General features: G+C 36.1%; 1 protein-coding gene across 5 annotated transcripts in view; it reads left to right on the top strand.

Annotated features, from left to right (window-relative positions):
* Positions 1-1466: 1466 nt before the first annotated feature.
* The window catches only part of LOC128243815 (uncharacterized), a 33507-nt gene continuing 16202 nt past the window's right edge, over positions 1467-18771 (top strand). The window contains exons 1-6 of one of the 5 annotated variants that reach the window (XM_052961778.1): positions 1467-2041; positions 4639-4975; positions 11920-11983; positions 14445-14467; positions 16704-16784; positions 17795-17824. In XM_052961778.1, the coding sequence (XP_052817738.1) occupies positions 1896-2041; positions 4639-4975; positions 11920-11983; positions 14445-14467; positions 16704-16784; positions 17795-17824 (681 nt within the window). In that variant the 5' untranslated portion in view covers positions 1467-1895. Of the gene's footprint in view, positions 2042-4638; positions 4976-10404; positions 10623-11919; positions 11984-14441; positions 14468-16703; positions 16785-17794; positions 17825-18771 lie in introns of those variants that run through there. The other 4 variants (XM_052961777.1, XM_052961779.1, XM_052961781.1 and 1 more) reach the window with 4 other exon arrangements.

Here is an 18771-nt window from a genome sequence, read left to right as displayed (position 1 = left end):
GATAGGGTCAAATAAAAGACACATTTGTCTGCTAACATTAAAGTTATTTAATATTTGAAAATATAATCAAAAAGCCATCCAATGCATTAAATACCATTTCTCCGTACGACCAAAAGTTAATCAGCACTAGCCCACTCGAGTGGATTAAGTGATTTGGTCAAATCGCTATAATGTGAAATAATAATTCTTGTTTATAACTCTATTGGGTCAATTTTTCTTGCGGAATTTGTTTGTTTGTGTCGCTTTATCTTTATTGGTGCTTAATTTGGGGTATTGTGTTTGGCTATAAAGTATTTGGGAACAATAAAACGGCAGAGCCATTGCCTACCGTCCTCGGTAACGGATTGCCGGATATGGGGATATAGAGCGAATGTGAAATAGAAGTAGTGGAACGAGTTCTGTCAATTGGGATGCAAGGCACGTAAACATTTGCTGGAGAGGAATGTATCTGTTTTAAAAACGTGGTGATCAAAAGTTTGAATATGTAAGAAATGTTGACTTTATAAAGGCGTTTGAATATATTTCATCTATAATGGTTTAACGAGCCGATCAAACATATAGTATTTTGTATAAACAACGAATGGATTCATAGATGTATATTGTGATGCTTATCCATAAAATAAATAAATAGTTCATACATATTGTTGCGATTTTGATTTAATTTCTTTCTTAAGGTCATCCACTATAAAATCAACATATTATACTTTAAAATGAAGCAGGCTGGTATGTTTTCCAGTTGTTTGTCAAGCATTGCCCTTTCGACTTTGTAGCTTTAGAAATCACAAAATTCAATTATTTCTACTGATTACTTGAAGTGAATTGTGAAATAAAGTAGACCATGATTGTAAGGGGAACGATTAAAATCTGTGAAATAATTATTCATTCTTTCTGTTTGCAGATCAGGATCGTACCAATGAAAAATCCACGGAATTTGAATAGGAATTACAAACAGGGCGGGCGTACATCATCAGAGGTTTAGGACCTATGGTTCTATTTAACAATGGACAATGGGAAAGGACTGTTTGTTTAGAAGATAAAACGGTACCTGATGAATTGTGAATGGCCTCTTAAAAAGAACTGGATACTTCTATTGTACCTATGAATGTTAATACTAGCAGTTTCGCAGCAGTAATTAACGAGCAGGATAATGAGAAGATTTATCAGAAAGACCTTAAAGTGACACGTTCACGTTCATTAGGGTCAAACAACGATACACAGACATTATACGAGAATGTGAACAAACTGCTTGTTACAATGAAATAAATATAAAAAAAAAATAAGAGTAAACAATTACTGAAACATATGTAGAAAATGCTGCATTTTGCCAAAAGGTGTTAGTAATGCTAATGAAATTTAATCAACTTAAGGATTAGGACTATAAAATTAAGTTCAAGTGACTATCTTGTGAAATCTGTACGGTTGTTATAAAAGAAATGATTACAACATGTCTAGTACAACAAGTTAAATATCTACACCGTTTCCAACATTGAATATGTGAAGGTGTCACTTTAAAAGAAACTAGCCCTGATTGTGGGCATTATACACATGAGTAGCCCTCGAATTAGCCTCGAGATCGAAAACGTCTTATATGTCTTGAAGTGGGTGGATATTACGATTATTTGACTAAGTTGTTACTTTTGTGCCTACGATAACAATTATATGCTCGAACTATTACTTACTTAAACTGACCTACAGTTCTTAAGTCTGAACGAGATTTTTCCTCATGAAGAATGAAAACATGATCGTATTTACAAAGTATATGTTTTATAAAGAAGCATCGAAATTTGCTATTTTCATTGAATTAGTCGCTTGACAAGGTTGTGCACGTGATACGATTCGGAACTTGGGTATATCCTTGAAGACATCCTCCATCAGACGGACGGGTGGACGGACGGATGGTCGAGATGGGGTCGATGTACATGAACGACAACCTGCTCACTGGCAACCTCATCTCCACGGGCTACCGGAAGTTCTGGACGGTGCAGACGAACGACCCACGAGAAAAAAAATGCCATGGAAACGTACAAACTGTCAGACATAGGTAAGTAGTAAACCGAAAAATAAAATAGAAAATAGTTTTACTCTTTCAAACGACACAACACGGTTTCTCCTCTCCTTCATGACATGATTGCTTTTTTCCAAAACTGCATATTATTATAGTTCATGCTTTCGGATGTCCAAAGTTTAAATAATTATTATGTTTATCTTTATTATTGTGATGTATGGAACCAAACCCAGAAACGTGCGCTGTACTTGTTTATAATGCAGTCCACTAGTGGTTGCAGAGGAGATAGCCGCGTGGTCTATCTAAAATTCATTTCTAAGTCCAAGTCACACGAGGTAGCCACTGCAACGGCTTATTTCCACACGACCACAAGTTGGCATTTTTTGTTTTAGAAAAAAACTGCTTCGAAGCATTTTTGAACGCTTCAATATAGGATTTGGGGCTGTGTAGAATATGTTATAATACTCCAACATGTATAGTGTATACACCATTGGAAAAGTCTTATCAAGATTATTCAAACGGTACCAATGTATCAATATTTAAAAAGAAACAACAATTATGTATGGCCAGTTATGTATGGCCAGTTATGTATGACCATTTATGTATGGCCAGTTATGTATGGCCAGTTATGTATGGCCATGTGGAATTTAGCCAACGAGTGATGCCTTTTTTACATTGCATTTTACATCGCACACAAACCGGAAATGGAACCCGAGCATTCACGCCATTTGGAAATCCTCGGCTATTTTGACCAAAAACAGTTTTCGAATTATATTATTAATTAAATGTTGTGTTTTAGCTTGTATTTGTAGATCTAAGTTTAAATTGATTGTCAGTGAAGTGTATTATTGCAAACATTATCAAGATCTCCAACAGTTAAGTCATTTAGTTTAACTGCTAAATTGAAATTACAACGCGATCTACCTGCAGCGCAGTTAAAGTGTACCGATTTCTGACATTGTAAACCGTCCATATACATCCGATGTTGTTTCCAAAGATTTTAGTCGTATTTAAATTTGAATTGAATTGAATTTGAACGTCACATTTGGCAACAAATCGATTCTATTTTTTTCATTTCTTCAACTTTGTGTAAATTTTAAATGCTGGTTAAAGTTTGCTTCTCTCAAATATATACCAAAATATTGAAACTATGACACTAAGGTTATTTTAATTTTAATTTACGACTAAAATGGACTAAGATCCTTAGAATGGCTAAGATTCTTGACCAATTGCTGCAATTCTGGCGCTCTTTTTTCACACAATTTTTGTTTGAATACTACAGTTATCAAATTTTGTGATAATTTTGACAAATCGTATTGCTGTTTTTTGTGTGTTTTATTTTCATTATGTATCTATTATTCCTATCGCTTTGCTATCTCAAATGCGATTTATTGATTGCAGTAATTTAAACTTCAATTACAATTGAAAACACTCTTTAATATACGACCAACTTAAATTCGTTTTCATTTTGCTTTGTGTGACCGATCCAATAATGTACAGAATATAAAGACCTATTCCAAATATATGTCGTATTAATTGTTAGCCATTAAAACGTTTTATGTCAGACCATTGCAAAGTGTTTCTCATGTATAAATTAAAGTATTTCATAAAGGTGTGTTTTTAGAGAACAAATTTGAGAAATATAATTTTTAAAAACTGTTTGATGATTGTGTGTGCAATGGGAATAAAACAAACTTGAATGTCGACTGTTCAAGTGGTGTATGTTCAGCTTCACAAAACCGCAGTTCTGTTGAATATTACAGATTTCATTTTTTGTGTACATGGATAAGTTTTTCGAACTTTCATGAAACGTATTTCAGCCAGTGTTATATACAACCATGTCATGTATGAAATATCTCATGAATGGGAAGCGATCACAATTAGGTTTGAAATAATTTACTTTAAATTCTTCTAATATCATTCACCGCCATACCGGCATTAAGCGGATACTATTGAATATTGGAATATCGCCGCTTTTGAACTTGAAAGTATTTGTGATAAAGATTTAAGGAATTGCAATTTAATAAAAGGTTGCTACTACAGATTGTCATTGTGGCAATGTAGTATTCAATATCATGCGTTAAAATGATAGAATTGGGAAAAGTTCTGTGCCGTATGGACTAATACACCACCAGAAGAACATGATTGGATTCAAAATGCAAGCCAAGATAAATAAAAATGTAATAAAGAACTTAAACCATTTAGTTTAGCATGCACTTTTCCTATTGAGCTTCGCTTATAATAGGATTAAGAACATATATCTAGTTTCTTTTTTATTCATGACTGAAAAAGCGATAAATTTTCCGTGTAAAAATACATTTCTTCAAGACAAATCGATGAAGAACAATACATATAAAAATATAAATGTCATACATATCTCAAGATGAGTGCATTTGACTTGCGATTATCCAGGGCTTGTGGAAAAGATAATGTAAGTGCTTTTTGACCGATGGGTTACATGGAAGCATTAATATGCCGTATATGACAGATCCCCCTGGATTATGATAAGATAGCAATAGCCAATATCTGCGATCCACCGTTATGGCCCTCGCCGCATACAGCCCGCGAACACCGAGGCTACAACATGGCGCCGGCGATCACCGGCTGTTAATGTACCGCTTCTCCAAACACAGGTCCAAATCTTGCGGGGCTGTCACGAGGGCAACAAGGGTCCGTGGACCAAGTGATACTGTCGGTAATGAGGAACGAGCAGCTGGCATATCGTCACGTGATACTAAGGGATACACACAGCAACGGTCGACCGGAAGAAGAGCGGTGTTTGGCGATAGTGTGCTGGTGGTGACGAACGCCGGGGAGGAGAGGAGAGCGGAGGTCAGGGGGCACGTGACGACCGGGGGTGACCGGAAGTCGACGGATATCGAGCTTGACGTTGCGAGAAACGGCGTTGAACTGTCTTGGAGGAACATGGTCGGACCGCAAGCAAACTCGGGCTTCGCCAGGCTTGACATGGTGAGTGACCAGTTTACTACTTTCAGATAAAAAAATCAGACAACTCTAAATGAAATGACTGGTTTCAGTTGCAGTACTTTTTTGCTGATCAAATTATTTAGCGTATATGTCACTTAGTATAAAGCAGTACAAAATGTTATAGGTCAGTTATATCGATGTGCTATGTTACTGAGAAGACACGGCTTTTAAACAGAGTGTGTCCTTTAACGTCCATGTAATTTTATTAATCTCATTAAAATGGACTTAACTTTAAAATCTTTAACTTTTGAATAACATTGATCTTCAATATTAGAATCAAGCATAACCGCTGTATTCAACCTGTTAATATTGTGGAATTTTAAATGTAATCATAAATATTAACAAACGCACACTAATTTATTTATTCATTAATTATTCATAGCGATTTTCAAATGAGCTCATTTTTTATTGTGTTAATTGCATAATGGGCAAACAGTTTATATACTATTATTTTCTTCAACGACTGCCCCATGCAAAGAATGTCAAATTGATCCATACAAATTAAGCCTTCTGTATATATTTGTTCTAGCAACGCTAGACGAGTGTTTCTAACGAAGGCCAATATTGCTTTGAAAATATTTGATCAAGTAATAAGTATAGTTTAACTTTTCATTAAAGTTAACTTGTTAAAATTGATCCCGATCATCGGTCAACGTTCTCTGTAAATACCAATTGTAAATAAAGATGCAATAGAAAGGTATTACTTTGAGACGTGGGTGTTCGGTAGGGGAGGCTTATCAGTCAAGATAAAGTTGTGACAAGTGTATGTACCAAGTAATGGCCATGCCGCTACATGTGCTGTACCATGCTGGAGCGTGTTTTCTCTGTTTTCGTCGACACATTTACTCTCATATCGATAAGCATAGGCGGGGCTTCACCGTGCAATAAATAGCGCGCGGGTAAATTACAACGGTACTCATGTTTACGCATGCTTATTATTGAACGTTGTCCTGGATTTAGGGCGCTCGTGTATAATTTGAATAGCTCGTGTTCTGACCCAGTGACTATTAAGTAGAAAATAATTTTGAACGAGAATCACACATCAAATGCAGTTATACATGACTTTAAAGGCGCGCGATAAAGGTTGATGCATTTTCAAATTGTAATGCATTATCTTTACTCATTTGACCGTAATGCTTAAACAAAAAAGTCATATGATTAAGGTACAGATGAAGAAAACATGAACGATATTTTGGCGCCTTTTTAACTGGGAAGTTTGTGACTACGTAGCCATTAATAAAACCAATGTTTACATAGGTTAATATATTTTTATCTGCACTTAAATCATATGTGTTTTTTTGGTTTTAATCATTTAATTCAAAAACAGACTTTCTTGAATGGCGTTAAGAGCATGTCCCTGATAACGGCCGGGCTTGTAAGCCACCCGCTGGTCAAGTGCCCAAACATGGCGGGTATTGAACGGGTGATCGACGGATATATGGCACTCAAGTGATTCTCTGAGATAAAACACAGCCGGGTAGATATAGACACCAACTTTCCATTACCGAAACACACTAGTCATGTTCTACCCATGTCATTGTAATGATATTGTTATATGTCATACTTGAAACAAGCTGAGAACCTTGGTCTGATTCTTGCAATAGGAAAGTATCGTGCTTGAGTTGGCATAGTTTATGGACCCATATTCACTAACCTCTTGAGTCTAAGTTTGTGACTCAGATACGGAAAAGTAAATTCTTAATTTCGTTGTAAAAATGCTACTACAGCAGCAAAGATGTTGTCTGTCACAAAGAATGTGTTCTACAATCATTCACAAATCATATTTTTGTCGAAGTAAGTTTGATGAGTTAAGTATTCAAGCATTAAAGTATTTCGTTTTTTAGCCTGAGCCGGAAACTCAGACTCAATACGTTACTGAACACGTAACAAGGGTCCGTATTCATTAACGACCTGAGTCTGATCTCAGGCTCAGTAAAGTGATTTTTTAAACGTCACCAATCATCTTAAATATAGTTATTTTTTACAGAAAATTAAAATTTAAATGTTAAACATGGTATTTGCAACATAAATGTACATGGCCAGTTTAACCATTATATCTGTTCTAATAACAACTGTACGGTAAACTGAATATTTGCAGTTTGGAGCCTTGAGTCTCAAACTCAGATCCAAGGGTTGTGTCACTTAATAATATTAAGAACATTGTAAACTATTTAAACGTAAGTGTAGCATTTTACATTGTTATATTACTTCAAAAAACTTAGGCTTTAAATCTTGGTTTTCATTTTTAAAATCTAAAGATTATAGCTGGTAAAAGCATATCAGAAATTCAATCCATTCTTTCAAGTGACCTGGAACTCATTAGTGAGTGGCTAGTGGACAACAAACTGTCCCTACACCTTGGCAAGACAGAATCAGTATTGTTTGGTTCAAAGCCCAAACTTAAGTCTAATCCCCAGCTTAATGTGTCTTGTAATGGGGTGCCAATTACTCCATCAAGTTTTGTCAAGTACCTTGGTGCTAAAATAGATCAGAGTCTGGCTGGTGAGTCCATAGCCAAGTCAGTTATTAGTAAGGCAAACTCCAGGTTGAAGTTCTTATACAGAAAAAGTAAATTCTTAAATATGCACACTAGAAAACTCTTGGTTATGTCCCTTATACAGTGCCACTACGACTATGCTTGTTCCTTTTGGTATCCAGGTCTTACCCAGTCACTTAAAAATAAACTCCAGACTACCCAAAATAAGATGATCAGGTTTGTTTTAAAGATGGATAACATGTCTCATGTTGGTCAAGAGCAATTTCTAAGTTTAGGTTGGCTACCCGTGTCAAAAAGGGTAGAGCAAATTATGCTTTGTCATGTCCATAAGATAAAGAATGGCCTTGCCCCTGAGTATCTTGGTGAACATTTTAAACCGCTAAGTGATGTGCACGGTTGCTGTACAAGGTCTAATAAGGTAGCTCAGCCAGTGTCTGATCATTTTGCGGATAGTTTTACCTTTGTTAACACTGGTCGTTTCTCCAAGCCTAAGGTTGGCAGTTTTGGGGCAAAGACATTCACAAATAATGGCATAAATTTGTGGAATAGTCTTCCTCAAAATATAAGGAATATTTCAAAACCTAACCATTTCAAGTCTGCCATCAAACAGTACCTATTGCAGTCTTAAAGATCATTTTAAATTTTTATATTTAGCTATCATAATAATTTCATTTTTATTAGCATGTAGGGTTCTTATTCATACGTATTTCTTTATATCTTATCATATCTCATTGTGATATTAATAGAATAAATTTTTATTTTCAGCTATCATAATAATTTCATTTTTATTAGCATGTAGGGTTCTTATTCACACGTATTTCCTTATATCTTATCATATCTCATTGTGATATTAATATTGATTTACAGTATTGCCATTTTGAATGGCATTTTTTTTATTCCATACATTATGATCTCAAGTCTTCTGTTACAATACATAAGCCATGAATGCAGTGTAATAGGCTATGAATGCAGAGTAATAATGTTAATGAGTTCTGTGATATAATTTATGCAATTAATTATCTGTGATATAAGATTATAACTTGTCTAGATTTATTATCCTTGTACTTAACAATTTTGCTAAACTACATGACTATTCCATGGTTACTGCCACCAATTTTTCAAGGACCACAATGGAAATAAGTGAAAATCTTTTTTCTCTTTTTTGTGTCATCCCTGGTATTGTGTGTGCATTTCATGGTTTCTATTGTCTATGCATTGATAATGATATGTTATAATTTGTCTGCATTATGACGTGCCATGTAATGTTCATGTCTTTTTACCGAAATAAACCTACCTATTCCTGTCTTTATTGCAGAATATACTTTAAGCATAACACTTTTTATCAGTGGATTAACGCAGTTAAGTAAAGTGTTGAATTTAAGGAAAAGATACATTGACTTAAGACATGATTCTGTAACACTGACCCAGGACTGTCAGGATCCTTATTCATCGCATGATGCCATCTTATCAACGGCCCACGTACGACAAAGATCGTGCGATAATTATTTTCCAATGCTTTAACGACAACTCGGCCATCTCCGTAAAGCTTCGAGATTGTCAACTATGTTGGAAAATGGCCGAGGTGTTTCGATTGGGTTACTAATTGACTGGACAGTGATATTTGGACATGCTCACCATCAGTGACGTATGCTACCAATCAAACTATTTGTTTCGAAATCAATCGTATAACTACTTGGAATTCGAAAAGGGGTCGTTGCTGTGTGTGTCTCCATGTCCTGAATCATGCCTGGAGTTTTCAGCATTTGTGTTCTCAGAAGATATACTATATTGTATTACTTTTGCTTGCCAAAAGAGGCAGCTCATCCGAGGGTCGGGTTATTCATTGCAGCGTATTGCAGCATTTTAACGAAGTAAAATGTGGCCACAACTTAGTAACTTGTGGCAAAAATTACATTGTTGTGGCCACAATAACTAAGTTGTGTCTACACTATGAAAAAATTGTTGCGGATGTCACCTCTGTACCACAGTACTCAACAGCAAATCATGAGAACAACACAGTAATTTGATGGGAATAAACTTCTGCTTTGGTGTCATATGACCTGTACAAAATGTCCGAATGCTTAGGCATTTATTTAAAAATATTTCAATATCTTAAAATAGTTAGGCATTTCGCGATTTTCTGACAATGTTAAACTTCGGTTATTCATAGTTATTTTATGCTATATAGTTGGTAGGAGTGGCCCCTTTGATAAATCGGACGAAAAAAAAAAAATTGTACAGGTCATATGACACCAAAGCAGGAGTTCATTACCACAAAATTACTGAACAACAGAAATAATAAGAACAATTTGCCTTGTATTTTAAACGAACATCGTTGTATTGTGAGGCGTTTTCCATAATTAGCCAATTGCTGAACAATTATACTTTGCGGGTTATAGTTTTTGTTTTGAATTCAAGTAGTCTTTTGAACATTTCACTTTTCAATGTCATGTTGAAGATCGCATTATCAATAAGTTGTTTGGACAGGAAATTTTGTAACCACTTCAAGCATCATCATTTTCAGTGTAAAACAATAAATAAGGTTTACTTCTGTGTGAAGGAAAACAAAATCCTCATGATTTGAGTATGTCTGAAATCGAAGTGCTCATAAATAATAAGATAAAATTCGCAATACATGCATACTGATTTCAACCTTGACTTATGGAATATCCTTCGATTCGAGAAGAACATTTTATATTCAACGTCTTATGGAACTACTCGTGTGTGCCCTTTTACAATTTGATTTGTGAAAACAACTTGGACAGATGTTATGATGAAAGGATTTTCTTTGCCATGCAGCGTACACCCAAACACACAACTGTAGGGTGGTGTCAGACTGCGGGGTTGGAAACGTTCTGCCCTAAGAGTGAAATGATATAATTTACCCGTAATCGTATAGGCACCACATTATCTCGAGTGACTTGTCATAATTGTGATCAAGTAAGTGGTCTAACTGGGTTATCCAGCACAAACGCCGCCATGTATCGCATGGACCAGCCCTGCCGCCAGCGGACTCCGGGTTATCACCGCGGGGATCCCCTACACATGCACGTGCAAGCGGACTTGGCGGTGACGGCCATCCAACCGCCATATATACACGTGGCCAATATCGTCAAACAGCCACATCTTAAAGTGAGTCTGTCGCCACAATTCATAACCAGCTGTCTGCTGTATCGTCAGCGGTTTAGAACTACCTCTCGAACTCAGTGGCCTTTAATGGGTTGGCAAGTAGACACATTGAAGAGTCTGTTTGAAAATAGTTACAACATTTATATTGAATTGCGTTTGGGTTGTTTTTAGTGATCGTTACAAGGTTTTCCATTATATAAGTTCGCATTCCACATCTCGAGACGGTATCACGGATTATTCGGCGCCGTAATGTAATCTCCTTATTGGTATAAAAATATATCTATCATAATCTCTTTTCATGTACGGGAATGATAATACCCCTAGCCCTTCTCAAACGTTGACTAGAAACGGAAATACTGCCAATGAGTATAACATTCAGATCAAGTAAAAATTATTGCACACAAAATTCGAGCTATCAAAAATATACACGAGCGCTTCAACGCAAGTGTATAATTACGATTCCGAGGGAAGTGGGTTAAGCAACTGTTGTGAAAGATGATGTCAAGGACAAGCTAAATAACTAGAGTGCGTATAATCGAATACAACTATAAGTATCCGCACGATAGTTATTTTACGGTTAAGCTCCGCCTGATTGTTACCGTTCCGATATGGGAGTTATACACGATTAAGCTCCGCCTAATTGTTACCGTTCCGATATGGGAGTTATTGCACGGTTAAGCTCCGCCTGATTGTTACCGTTCCGATATGGGAGTTATACACGATTAAGCTCCGCCTAATTGTTACCGTTCCGATATGGGGGTTATTGCACGGTTAAGCTCCGCCTGATTGTTACCGTTCCGATATGGGAGTTATACACGATTAAGCTCCGCCTAATTGTTACCGTTCCGATATGGGGGTTATTGCACGGTTAAGCTCCACCTGATTGTTACCGTTCCGATATGGGAGTTATACACGATTAAGCTCCGCCTAATTGTTACCGTTCTGATATGGGGGTTATTGCACGGTTAAGCTCCACCTGATTGTTACCGTTCCGATATGGGAGTTATACACGATTAAGCTCCGCCTAATTGTTACCGTTCCGATATGGGGGTTATTGCACGGTTAAGCTCCGCCTGATTGTTACCGTTCCGATATGGGAGTTATACACGATTAAGCTCCGCCTAATTGTTACCGTTCCGATATGGGAGTTATTGCACGGTTAAGCTCCGCCTGATTGTTACCGTTCAGATATGGGAGTTATTGTACGGTTAAGCTCCTCCTGGTTGTGACCGTTCCGATATGGGAGTTAATGTATATAAACACTCTCAACTTACTGTTGTACTCCTCTGCCTGTTTTCAGAAGACGCTTCAGGAGATTGGCTGGGTGTCAGGCGCGGACGAGAACACCAAACAACTAACTAACGGTACGTACATTGACATATAGGGAGTTTCTCTTTACTCAAGGGAGGGGGGGGGGGGGCATTTATGTAGGTTTGCTTTTCCGCCTTTCCGTCTATTTGTAATAGTACGTTTTTACCATTAAAACTATTTAGAAATATTGTTCAGCATTTGCAGTTATGCACATTTTCTTACGTCGGATACCACTTAATGGAATAAGCTTTATGGCCTGTGGAAATGGCTTCATGGTACACTACTAGGTGTATTTGTTTTTCTGAAGAAAATCTTATTAGGATACCCCGTGTCTAAGGGACACATTTTCAGTTTATATAATCTTATTATGTATTTGCCGATTCGTTTTGGAAAATGGTGAACAACAACTCAAAGTGTGTCTATATTGTATGCCCTATGCATTGCATGGAAACTCCAAACAAATTATATGGTAGTTAAACACAAGAACTAATATTTGCTTCGTTTTCACACTTATTTTCACACATTCTCATTTCCAAGTTATTAAAACTTTAGTCAGAAAACAGTTAAGCTCTCGAGTCAGTTTCCTGGGTAAAAGACGGGCATAGTGATACATTACTTTACTGCACTCAGTCTTTACCACTATACCAATTTCAGTATATACTACTCTACCACTCTCAGTCAATACCACCATACCACTCTCAGTCTATACCACCATACCACTCTCAGTCTATACCACCATACCACTCTCAGTCTATACCACCATACCACTCTCACGCTATACCACCATACCACTCTCAGTCTATTCCACCATACCACTTTCACGCTATACCACCATACCACTCTCAGTCTATTCCACCATACCACTCTCACGCTATACCACCATACCACTCTCAGTCTATACCACCATACCACACTCTCAGTCTATTCCAATAAACCACTCTCACGCTATACCACTACACCACTCTCAGTCTATACCACTTTACAACTCTCAGTCTTTATATAAAGACGACATTCAGTCTACACCACTTTACCACACTAAGTCTATACAACTATACCACTCTCAGTCTATTCCAATAAACCACTCTCACGCTATACCAGTACACCACTCTCAGTCTACACCACTATACAACTCTCAGTCTTTATATCTAGACGACATTCAGTCTATACCACTTTACCACACTAAGTCTATACCACTATACCAATTTCAGTATATACCACTCTACCACTCTCAGTCAATACAATTATACCACTCTCAGTCTATACCACTTTCGGTCATTACAATTATACCACTCTCAGTCTATATCACTCTCAGTCTATACCACTTAACCACACTCAGTCTATACCACTATACCACTCTCAGTCAATACAATTATACCATTTTCAGTCTATACCACAATACCACTCTCACTTTATACCACTATACCACTCTCAGTCTATACCACAATGCCACTCTCACTTTATACCACTATACCACAATCAGTCTATACCACTATACCACTCTCAGTCTATACCACATTTTCACTCTCAATCTCTATCACTAGACCTATCTCACTTTATACAACTATGCCACAATCAGTCTTTACCACAATACCACCGTTGTATAATGATGTTAGACAAACGTACTTGTATGACCAACTTGAAAATAGAATGATAACGCTTCACTTGTTTTACAAACTATTATCAGACTACAATAGGCGAAGTGTTATATTGGTTGCACACTATATTGCAAAGGCTTTTGCTATTCGAGAGGAATTCATTCGTGATCGATAGTTTTCTATCATAGTTATATTTTCCTGATATATTTGTATTATACAGTTTTATATTTATACTGCTTATATATGCATAACTCTGTCACCACTATTATGTAATTTTCTGATATTTGTATTTTGGGCCGGAGGCCTTGTACTACAATAAACATTATGTTATGTTATGTTATGTTATGTTATGTTATGTTATGTTACTCTCATTCTATGCTACTTTAACACTCTCAATCTATATCACTAGACCACTCTCACTCTATACCACTATATCACAACCAGTCTATACCACTATCATTCTATACAACTATACCACTCTCAGTCTATACCAAAATACCACTCTCACGTTATACCACTATACCACAATCAGTCTATACCACTTACCACTCTCAGTCTATACCACAATACCACTCTCACTTAATACAACTATACCACTCTCAGTCTATACCACAATACCACTCTCACTTTATTAAACTATACCACAATCAGTCTATACCACAATACCACTCTCACTTTATACAACTAGACCACTCTCACTCTATACCACTATACTCAGGCTATGCCACTTTACCACTCTCTTTCTGTAGTACTAGACCGTTCTTTATTTATACCACTTGACTACAATCACTATATACAACTAAACCACTCTCAGTTTATATCACAAGACCACTCTCATCCCCTTACTGATTTGAACATTTACCTGTTACAGTACTAATAATGTACAAATTCCTAAATTTATAACTCAATGTTTCAGCAGAAGACCTCTACAAGCTGACCAAGGTAAACGTTTACTGTTGAATCTTTGCATATTCAGTTTGCACTATATATTATGTTTTCGAAATTAACTTTTCATGATTAGACAAGATATATCGCACGATACAGTAAACATTAATTTGGCATTAATTGCTTTTTAAACGTTCGATCGAGATCTAATCTTTACTGTATTGATCACATGGATCTACTACTTCTTCTTACAGAAATGATAGTGTGTTTGGCATGCAGAATATCTGCGAAATCTATACCATTTTTTATCGTGTGTCTGGGCCGTCGTATATTATCACATTGCACAATTATTTTTTAGATTAATTACGTTTATTTTTCACGATATTGTATAACATGTTTATAAAGAAAAATAGTGGGATAAGGATTCATTGTTTTTCTTTCATGCATGCAATACGTGCATGTTTTGTGTTCATAACGATGAGCTTTATGTGCTTAAATTAAATCATCTACTAGTATTCCATTCTGTTCTGTTCTGTTCTGTTCTGTTCTGTTCTGTTCTGTTCTGTTCTATAAAACGAAATGGTGATCACAACAGATAGAACCAGTGACAGGACGGTTTGTATTCCAATACGAGATATATTGATTGAACTTGGTCATCGATCTTTTCTTTAACTTATCAGATTGGTTATGAAATAATATCTTCAAAATGTTATATGTTTGCCATTCATCAACTTGTTTTATTTGAAATGAAGGTGAATGTCTTAGCGTATTTATTCATTGAAATCATCATTTTGTAGAGACAGGATATTGTATTGTAACATGTATGGGTACTTTTTCAATTGGACACGTCTTCCATCATTTTGTATACGCATTATCCGTGTTGTTATTGAAATTATATTAAAGCTGCACTCTCACAGATTGACATTTTTGACAATTTTTTTTATCTTGGAATGAGCTTACTTTGAGGCAGATGTCTCCAAAACAGTGATATGAGACTGCGTACAAAAATGTCGCAGTTTTTCATAGTTTTATTCCAAAATCTAGGTATTACGGCAAAAAGCGTTATTAACGCTTTTAAATAAAATGAAATGGCAGTTTTCTAGACAATTGAGATCTGTTCTATTGTGAGTTATCTTATATGACTGGATTGAAGGCATTGATACAAAACTCACATGATTCTGATACAAAAAAATAAAACAAATGCCAACACTGTAAACATGTGAGAGTGCAGCTTTAAATGTGCCGTTTATGTTAGAGGTGCATTTGTTACCATGCGAGATAACAAGTACACTAAGGTTTTTAAAACCATAATAAGTTATTATATTGTCAATGACAGTCAATCAGTTCTTGTATAAAAACTCAAATGACTTTCAACGGTTGATTGGTAATAAGTATCGGACGAGTTTTATGTGGGTAAAAGTGAATGTGGTTATAATGACTTTTGAAATCTATACGATGGCTCTTTGCTAGGCCTTATACAAGTATTTGCATTTATCTAGTGTAAAATTTCATAACTTAAACAATATAGGTGAATATTTCCAAATCGGTTTATGAAATTTTCATTAGGTTTGGATCGATTGTGCCCAGTTTCAATATTCGGAATATTAGATCTGTTTGTACGACCCGGTCTTTGTCGCTTGTACGTAAGGAAGGTTTATAAAACTCACGTCAGTGTTAAGTTTTAATTCACAGTGCCAAACGCGGATGTTATCTTTTAATTTAACGACTTATACATGTTATCATACCAAGATCGCGTTGATCAGAAGATCGAAGGTGCTATTAATAATCCCTTTGTGACGTTAACTTTGCATGAGATGGTCTTTCAATGATCTCTACAACTTTTGGACTAGAATTTAAATATTATCAAACCATAGACGTGCCTCTGTGGTATTTACGGGAAGGATTTATTCAAACCATAGGTGTCTTTTGGGATATTTGTTGTTTCGGACAAAGAGAGGGAGTGAACGTTGGAATTATTGAAGAAAGCGCTAAGCTGATCTTCATTCATTTATTTGTCATTAGTAACAGTGAAATTAATCCATGTCTTGACATGACTGGGTACAATTAAAATTGCGATTTACTATATCTGAATGCGTATGTTGTGACATTTCGAATAAATTGTGACATTTAAGAGTGTAAGGATTATTTAAAAAGGCAACGATATACGATGTCAGTCTTCAAACGTGATCAAGTAGAATGAATGGTGTAACTTAGTTGACATGGCCACATAGAACACATTGCTCAGATCGTTAAGATGACAATGTTGACGGAAGGTCTGTGGTATTTTGACCAGGTGGAGTTCAAGCGTCTGCAGGACCAAGTTCGTGACGTCAGCATCAGCATCCGCAACAAGTTCAGGACTTCGGCCTATCAGGTAGAAGCTTGTTTTATATGATTGTAATAACACTTTGATATTCTACCCATTTGTCTCATACATGGCTTTAAATCATGCTCTAATACAACACTTGCGGTGTTAATAAGTTAACGTTTAAAGCTGCACTCTCACAGATTGAGGAAATCGAAGATTTATGGCTAAAAGCGTTACTTACGCCTTGAACGTAACTATGATAAACTGCGATCTGATCCTTTGTCAACAGTCTTAAATCACTGCCCTCATTTCCTCGAAACTTCTTAAGCTTAACAGGTTTAAGTCGCTTATTTCAACTAGCCAAAATACATACTTTAAATCAATTTTGATAAATGAAAAAATGGTTAATTGTGTTTAACATACAGATTAATTCCTATATAACATCTAAAACCTCTTAAAAAAGAAAATAGAACGCATATTATAGAAAAATAGTGAGCTTAGCTTAATCTTGTTATAAGGGACTTAAGAAGTTTCGAGAAATTGGGACCAGTACTGGGTCTCAGACATTTATGCAAAAATTGCCTCATTCTTAGACAACAAAAAAGTTGTCAAAACGGTCCATCTGTGAGAGTGCAGCTTTAAAGCAAGATGAACAGACCATGGGAATGTTCTTAATACCAATCTAATATTTTCTGTTTTCTGTAAATATTTAAACTACGTATAATCGGTTTAACACTGAATATTGATTATTGAGAATCTCAAGCGGAATAATCGTGCACATTTTACTAGCAAAATTTCAAATAAAGAAAAGTACTGTTATCTCCCTTGGATCACTGAGTAACTTGCTACATTTAATAAAACTGTTATAAATAAGATCATCATCATCCATCATCATCATCATCATCGTCATCGTCATCGTCGTCGTCGTCATCATCATCATCATTATCATTATCATTATCATCATCATCATCAACATCGTCATCGTCATCGTCATCATCATCATCATCATCATCATCATCGCCACGATCATCATCATCATAATGGCGTCATTACACGTGAGTCACTCTGTCTTCCAGTCTCCTTCCGGTGACACAGCGAACGGCCAGGTAGGGTGGACATATCATTATACTTTACAATCTGCACTGCATGTTTATTCTTTGCAATTCTAGTAGTATGTGATTCAGTTTATATTCCTGTATTAACCTGGGTGTATGGTCGATATCCTCATGGTAACAGTTTAAAACAAAATACCATACCTGCTTGTGTTTAATGTCTAGTTAAAGAACTGTTAACTCGAGAATATGTGAGTAATAATTATCCCGGCTAGAACGTAATACGCACTTCATATCAATTCAATTTAATTACCATCCTTAATACATGTACAAGCTATTCGTCATAGTGTTTGGGAATTTAGCCGATGACAACGTATCAATATTATGTCCAATGGTAACTCATACAGACCCTGATTATAACTGACTAGTATACCTTTTTCCCTTTTCGTTTATCACATTTATGTATCTGATCCGCCTGTTTATTATTTAGTGTATTTGGTATTATTGAAAGAGGTTGTGAAACTGAACTATTACATGTCGCTAAACAGGCAGTTTCAAGTTGAAAATTGACTTTAATCTTGTACTTGAATCCTCGCTGATTCCCGCGCAAAATCTCTGTCCTGGTGCTACCATTCATGTTATTCTAAACTTGCAAAACATACACATAAACGGATGACGATATGCACAATAAAGCCCACGTGTACACCTTTTCACACACGTTGTGTTTCGCAGCCTCTCTTGTCTATGCCTAGCTTGACGAAGGTTTATCCATGGCATTTCTCTTGTATACTTTCTATTGACTTACACGGGTTTCTCATATACTGGAATATGTAATCAGATATACTAACACTGCACCTCATATCTATATCATTTTCTGTAAGCTTCTGTATACCATGACATGACGTGTACATGCACTTGTACGTATCTAGCTACACGTTCATGTGAAAGTTATTGCTGAGCTTTTAAATGTGTACTCGTTGACTCACTGAGCCTCAAATAAA

The sequence above is a fragment of the Mya arenaria genome, chromosome 8 (assembly GCF_026914265.1).
Source record: "Mya arenaria isolate MELC-2E11 chromosome 8, ASM2691426v1".
NCBI classification, from domain to species: domain Eukaryota; kingdom Metazoa; phylum Mollusca; class Bivalvia; order Myida; family Myidae; genus Mya; species Mya arenaria.
The sequence above is the reverse complement of the archived record's forward strand: the minus strand, read 5'-3'. Positions and strand labels throughout refer to the sequence as shown.